The sequence below is a fragment of the Myotis davidii genome, unplaced genomic scaffold (genome assembly GCF_000327345.1).
Source record: "Myotis davidii unplaced genomic scaffold, ASM32734v1 scaffold223, whole genome shotgun sequence".
In the NCBI taxonomy this organism is placed as follows: Eukaryota; Metazoa; Chordata; class Mammalia; order Chiroptera; family Vespertilionidae; genus Myotis; species Myotis davidii.
The window spans coordinates 1,085,637-1,092,673 of record NW_006294609.1 but is presented as its reverse complement, the minus strand read 5'-3'; the positions used below and the strand labels follow the sequence as shown (position 1 = coordinate 1,092,673).

General features: G+C 49.0%; 1 protein-coding gene across 1 annotated transcript in view; it reads right to left on the bottom strand.

The window, feature by feature from the left end:
• Nucleotides 1-1,574: 1,574 nt before the first annotated feature.
• The window catches only part of LRRC74B (leucine rich repeat containing 74B), a 12,219-nt gene continuing 6,756 nt past the window's right edge, over nt 1,575-7,037 (bottom strand). Inside the window, exons 7-9 of the mRNA XM_006768850.2 lie at nt 6,359-6,437; nt 4,082-4,177; nt 1,575-2,386 (exon numbers count right to left, since the gene is read on the bottom strand). Coding sequence (XP_006768913.1) covers nt 2,231-2,386; nt 4,082-4,177; nt 6,359-6,437 — 331 coding nt within the window. The 3' untranslated portion in view covers nt 1,575-2,230. The remainder of the gene's footprint in view (nt 2,387-4,081; nt 4,178-6,358; nt 6,438-7,037) is intronic.

Genomic DNA, 7,037 nt, shown 5'->3' with positions numbered 1-7,037 from the left:
ACTGCCTGTGTGTGCCGTGGGGAGGATGGCATCGGTAATAGGAGGAAGGGGGTGGAGGAGGGTCAGAGAACCAGGGAAACCATGAGAAACCCGCCCTGCCTTTCCTCCCCATGAGAGTGAATCTTTCTGTCTCGTTTAGCTCGGGGCCGCCATGACAAAGTACACAGACTGCCCAGCCGGCGCGGCTCAGCGGTTGAGGGTCGACCTATGAACCAGGAGGTCACGGTTCGATTCTGGGGGGTTGCAGGCTCGATCCCCAGTGTAGGGCGTGCAGGAGGCAGCGGGTCAGTGATTCTCATCATTGATGGTTCTATCTCTCCCTCTCCCTTTTCCCCTGAAATCAATAAAAAAATATTTAAAAATAAAAATAAAACCCGACCTCCTTTCTTTAAGCAAGCAAACAAAAACCAAAACAAAATACCACAGACTGAGTGGCATAAACAACAGGAATTATTTTCTCACAGTCCTGGTTGCTGGAAGTCCCAGATCAAGGTCGGGGAGCATTGGGAGGGCTTGCTTTCTGGCTGGCAGTGTCTTACTGTGTCTTCATGTGAGAGGACAGAGAAGAAAACAAGCTTTCTGATGCCTCTTCTTTTTCTTTTTTAAAAAAATATTTTTATTGCTTTTAAAGAGGAAGAGAGGGATAGAAACACCTATGATGAGAGAGAAGCATGGTTCGGGCTGCCTCCTGCACACCCTCTACTGGGGGTCAAGCTGCAACCGGGCCTATGCCCTTGACCAGAATTGAACCTGGGACCTTTCAGTCTGCAGGCTGAGGCTCTGTCCATTGAGCCAAACCAGCTAGGGCCTGATGTCTCTTCTTATAAGGACACTAATCCTACTGGATCATAGCCCCCCCATTATGACCTCATTTAACCTTAATTACCTCCTATCTCCAAATACGGTCACATTGGGGGTCAGGGCTTTTAAGATACGAATTGTGGGGAGGGTCATAATTCAGGATGTAGCACTCACTTTACTCAGGACTTCAACCACACCATGCACACAACTGAATTGTAGCCTGTATCAGGTTGTGTTTTTAAGTACTATTTATTTTTCTGATTATGAAAATAACACACACTTAGAGTAGAAAGTGTGGAAATGCAGGAACATATTAAAAACATTAAAATTCATAAACATTCAGGCCTCCAGTTTTTAGTATATCCGTGTCATTATGCAACTATTACCATAATAGAATATTAAAAATATGTTTTTAAAATTTTTTAGAGAAAGGAAGGGAGAGAGGGAAACATCAATCCATTGCCTCCTGCACACACCCAACCCCATATTGAACCCATAACTTTGGTATGTGCCCTGACTGGCAATTGAACCTGGGAACTTTTTGGTATACAGGACGATGCTCCAACCAATTGAGCCACACTGGACGGCAATTTTAAAACATTTTGTCATCCCAAATTTCACTCTTTTATTGCCTTTGTATGGATATACCACGTTTTATTTACCCATTCTTCAGTTGGTGAGCATTTGCCCTTTGTAGATATTAATAATGCTGTGAACATTTGTGTACAAGTTTTTGTGTGGACATATGTTTTTATTTCTCTAGGAGTGGATTTGCTGGGTCATATGGTAACTCCATGTTTAACCTTTTGCAGAACTGATTTTTTTTATCTGATTTTCTTACTTAATATTAATCTTGTGCATTTTCACAAAAGGCTCACTGTACTTTGAGGACTTGGCTTTCCATGTTTGCAAAGTTCCAAATCTTAGAAACCAATCCCCTCTTATTTGGCATTTAAGTTATTTCCAATTTTCATTATTATAAATAGCATTACTTCTGTAGAGCAGATTAGTCAGACCACTGGGTCAAAGGACACAGGCAGTTTTAAGGCTCTCAGTGCCTATGGATAAATTGCCTTCCCAAAATGTTGTGACAGTCTGCATCATGGCAAGTTGAGTTTGGGAATGCCAGTTGCACACCGCCTTCTATTTTAATTGTCTCCCCAAGGTAAGTCCCCAGAACAGAGACTTGTTTGGGCAACTTTGGTCCCATGCCCAGCTCAGTGCAAGGCACATAGTACAACTTCGCGTCACAGGAATGAGTGAGAACAACAGAAGGCCCCTGTTCGTGCAGTGGCTGGGGATGGAAAGGAGGAAACAGGTGTCTTGAGTCAGCGTGAAGATCGGCTCCATGAGACTTACCACCTGGTTGGCATGGTGACTCAATGCAGACTCAAGTGGTAAGAACACATTGTGAGGCCGCACTCCACAGTCATTTAGGGGCAGACGCTGCTAGGGACGGTCTCCAGACTGCCAGTAACTCTTTTTTGTACTCCACCCTGCCGGCATCAGCCTTTAGGCAGAGCCCTGGAAGAATTGCTTTCACTGAGCTAGCGAGGTCCTCAAACTCTCTGTGCACCTGGATACCCTGAGGAGAAACTAAGGATCACTTTCTGAGAACTTGACTTTTTTACTCACACACAGGAGGTCTTAAAGAAGCTCCTTAGGACAGCTTCTTCCCCATGGATGACAGTGGTATCACTCCCCAAACTATTAAAATCAAGAAGAGCCAGCACCGGTTTGGCTCAGTGGATAGAGCGTCAGCCTGCGGACTGAAAGGTCCCAGGTTCGATTCCGGTCAAGGGCATGTACCTGGGTTGCGGGCACATCCCCAGTGGGAGATGTGCAGGAGGCAGCTGATCGATGTCTCTCTCTCATCGATGTTCCTGACTCTCTATTTCTCTCCCTTCCTCTCTGTAAAAAATCAATAAAATATATTTTTAAAAAAATCAAGCCGAGAAGGGGCTCCAGGGAGGCTTCTAGGGACCTGCTCTGTTTGTTGAGCTGGGGGCTGATTATTAGATGTACGCTGTTCGTGAAAATTCACTGAGCTCTGCCCTTAATCTGTGTGTACTTTTCAGCATAAATGTTGCTTGTAGATAAAAAAAAAAAAAAAAGAAAAACAGGGGCCGGGGAAAAGAGAGGGTCTGTCATCTCATTCTGTTTTCACAATAATCCTGGTTGATAGGTATTAGCCCCATTGCACATAAAGATGAGACTGAGTTCTGGGGCAGGTTTTACGAGAACTATAAGGATTCAGAAGTATTTCCCTTAAAGCTGAGGATAAAATCCGAGTCAGATTAGACTAATGGTAACAGTTAAGAAACAGGAAAATAGAACACTGCATCTAGATTAGTGTTGGTCTTTAATTCAGGATCCAAGATCCCATAATGATGGGCTCAGGACTTGGTTCCAGGCCTGTCTGATGGCAAATCCTGTTCTATTTTTATTATATAAAAGCTTCTGAAAATAAATATGCATTGGTTTAAATAAGCATGTACTTTGGCAGGGAAATTTTATATATCATTCCATTTTTTTCAGAGTGGTAGAATCCAGTGCTGACGGGAATTCTCAGAGTAAAGGGAACATGGTCATGGCAAGCTCTTTTCTGGCTTTGGCGCCGAAGAGACCAGGCATTTAGGGACAGAAGGAAAGAATAAGGATGTTCAAACCAGTTGTCCCAAGCCTGAAGGACTGAAACTGTAAAAACATCTGGAAAGACTTTGACTCAAGTCTGGGCTTAAATAAACCAGGGTGGAATAAGCAGTGATTTGTGACAACTTTTAATAATTCATATTTGGGGATTCTCTCCTTAATTGCCTTAGAAAAGAGTGACATTTGTTTTTATATTAAAAAGGCAAAATTGAATGAAAACGGATCCCGATTTCCCTCACAGCCACACAAATGAGTCTCCCAGCACCATGATTCGCCTGCAGGCAGTACAGGGAAGGTGGGGGAGGGGGCCGCCTTGCAGGTGCCGAACCCGCAAATCCAAATATTAGTGAACAGTAAGCATTGTGCCTCTTGAGCCACTTACGGTCTCTCAGCCCATGAAGAGCCCAGGCAGGGGTCGGAGGGGAGGCCACAGCAGTACCTGCAGTCAGGCCTGGGAGTGGAGCCAGAGTGGCATTATGACCTACTTTCAGGCCTGGTGTGGGACTCAGACTCAGCTACACCATGTATCTGGGCAGGGCCTCTATTTCTCTAAGCCCCACTTTCTTCCTCTAACTATACCTCAGGGCTGTGGGGAGGCTCAGAGGTGAGGTTTGTGAAAAGTTCTTACAGAGAAATCCAGCAGTTCCAGGGCAGACACTGGATTATCCCGGACAGACTTGAGGACACCCAGGCAGCCTTCACTTCGCATGGGATTCCTGGACATCTAAGAAATACACACACACAAAACTGAGAAAAGCTGACCCTAGGGAGGCCGGGAGAGCACCCCAAAAGGGAAGATTGGGGGTTCCGTGTCTCTGATGATGTGCCTCAGGATAGCCCCACTGTCTCAACTCACAAGGTGTCTCCATCAGACAGAACGCCCTGCGTGAGACTTCAGGGCCAGGGAAGAGAGAAAATAGACACTGAGTACCCACCCAATGCCTGGCTCTGCCACATGCCAAGATGCAGACACCCAAGACATACTCCTGCCTTTAAAGAGCTCACTCACTGGGGGAGGAGAGGAAAAAGAAACATCATAGCCCTGACCGGTTTGGCTCAGTGGGTAGAGCGTCGGCCTGTGGACACAAGGGTCCCAGGTTCCATTCCGGTCAAGGGTATGTCCCTTGGTTGTGGGCACGTACCAAGTAGGGGGTACGCAGGAGGCAGCTGATCAATGTTTCTCATTGATGTTTCTAACTCTCTATCCCTTTCCCTTCCTCTCTGTAAAAAAATCAATAAAATATATTTTTAAAAAGAAACATCATAGCTGAAACCGGTTTGGCTCAGCGGATAGAGCATCGGCCTGTGGACTGAAAGGTCCCAGGTTCGATTCCGGTCAAGGGCATGTACCTGGGTTGCGGGCACATCCCCAGTGGGGGATGTGCAGAAGGCGGCTGATCGATGTTTCTCTCTCATCGATGTTTCTGACTCTCTATCTCTCTCCCTTCCTCTCTGTAAAAAATCAATAAAATGTAAAAAAAAAGAAAAAGAAACATCATAAAAATGCAGTGTGATAAGTGCAATGAGAGTGAGTATGTGAGCCAACTCTACCTGGGAGGTAAAGGTTGGTGGGTGATCAAATAGCTGAGCTGAGCCTTACATATGAGGTGGGTGGAGCTGGGCATTTCAGCAAGAAGAGCAACAGGGGCAAAAAGAAATAAGAAAATGCACAGTCTGTCTGGAGAGTTCTAAGGAGCTTGGGTGAGATAAGTACATCCAAGGCAGGAGGGAGAGGCAGGTTGGCAGAGCCCATATCCTGGCTGCAAATGTCACAATACTAAGCTTGACTTTATCCACCAGGGAACCTCTGATGGGTTTAAAGCAGGGAGGGACCGAGGCATATTTCTGGTTTAGAAAGATCACCTGGTAGCAGGTGGGAAGAAAGGGCTAGAGATGAGAAACCAGCAGGTCAACCAAACTCCAGGAGGCAAAGTGAGAAGGAGGAGCAGGTAGCCTGAGAGCTCCTCAGGGGAAAGGAAGATGTGGGAAAGAGGGAGGGACCGGCTTCTGCCTGGATGAGAAGGAGCCCTCCCCATCTACACACACCAGGAGGCAGCCTTTAGAGGGAGATAATGTGTTCAGGTTGGACTCTGAGAACCCCATGTGCCTATGAGACATGGGGGGACCATCCAGCAGGTGGAAATTTGGATCCAGAGCTTAAGAGAGAGAGGTCTGGGTTCTAGAGCAGGAAGGGGGGAGGGCATGGGATGGGGTAGCGGGTGGGAGAGGAGTGAGCCTCAGGCTGGGGATGGGAGTGCTGCAGGGGGCTCCTGTGCCAGTTGAGGGAGTTGAGGGTCAGGCAGAGCTGGACGCCCCGCCCCCCGGAGCTGGTGGTACTATCCTCTGAGCACATGCTGTTGGCACAGTGGTTCTCATGGAGCTGCTCTATCCTCATTGCACCCTCGCTTCTCTGTCTTCTCCTCAGCTGCTCCGTCCCCACTGGCAATCCTGGAGGAAGGAAACCCCTGCTGTGCACACAGGGCCTCAGGTAAGTCTGAGTAGTGGCAACAGTGCACCTGGGCTGATCCTGGGTTCTATCAAGGCCAGAGGAAGAGCAGGGGAGAAGATGAAGGGGAAGCAAGGGTGCCTCAATCATCAGCGGCAGAGCAGCACTCTGGTGGGCTGAGAAGGAGAAAGGACAGGTGGGAGATGTGGTGATGCCGCCGGGAGGGAAGGATGGAGCAGGGAGGAGTCTGAAGAAGCGCATGCACCAGGCTAGAGATGGGTGAGTGAGTGGCAAGGGGAAGACGTGGTAAAAGAGGAATGCAGGAGGCCCCTCCCCCATCTGGGCTCTGGAACCTGTGCTCCCTGCTGCCACTGGGGTGGGCTCATGTGACAGGGGACGCATCTGTGTGGACAGACGCAGGCAGGTCTGCTGGGGCCTCCCCATCAGCCTAGCACTCACAACAAGAATCCTCAGTGTCTGGTTGACCCGGAGGCCCAGGCCCAGGCTCCGGGCTCCCACCACAGAGATGCGGTTGTTGCTGCAACAGAAAAACATGTGCATTGTGCTATCTTCCGTGCAGCTGCACAGAGCCAGGCTGTCCCAGGATCCAGCTGGCCCCTCCGGTGCATCCCCTAGGTAGGGTTTCAACCCCAGCCTCCACTCATGCTCCGGGGACCCTGGGCAGGGCAGGGTGTGAAAGCTGGATAGTGATCCTCCTTCGTTGGAGGCTCCCAGCATTCAGATACATACCTGGAGAGGTTCTCCCCACCCCCACCCGCTGTTGCTCCTTGGCCCTCAGAGCTCAGCAGGTGTTCTCAGAGCTGGCCCCGAGTACCTATCACCATGATGGCGGCTGTTTCGGGGGAAACCACCCAGCTCCCTCCCCATGTCCTCTCCTCCTCCTCTTGCTGGACCTCAGCATGGCACTTCGTCTCTGGAGCCAGTGCCATTTCTTTCTGACTTCTCAGACCCCAGCTCTGGCCTCAAATGTCAGCATCTCTCATGGACTCCTCTGGCCTTGGCTCCTTACACGGGGAGGAAGGGAGGGAAGGACTACAGCACACAGGCCCTGTTCAGTCTGCAGCTCCTGGGAGGGGCTCAGCCCTGGCAGCCCCAGCATGACCTGTCCTGTCCCTCT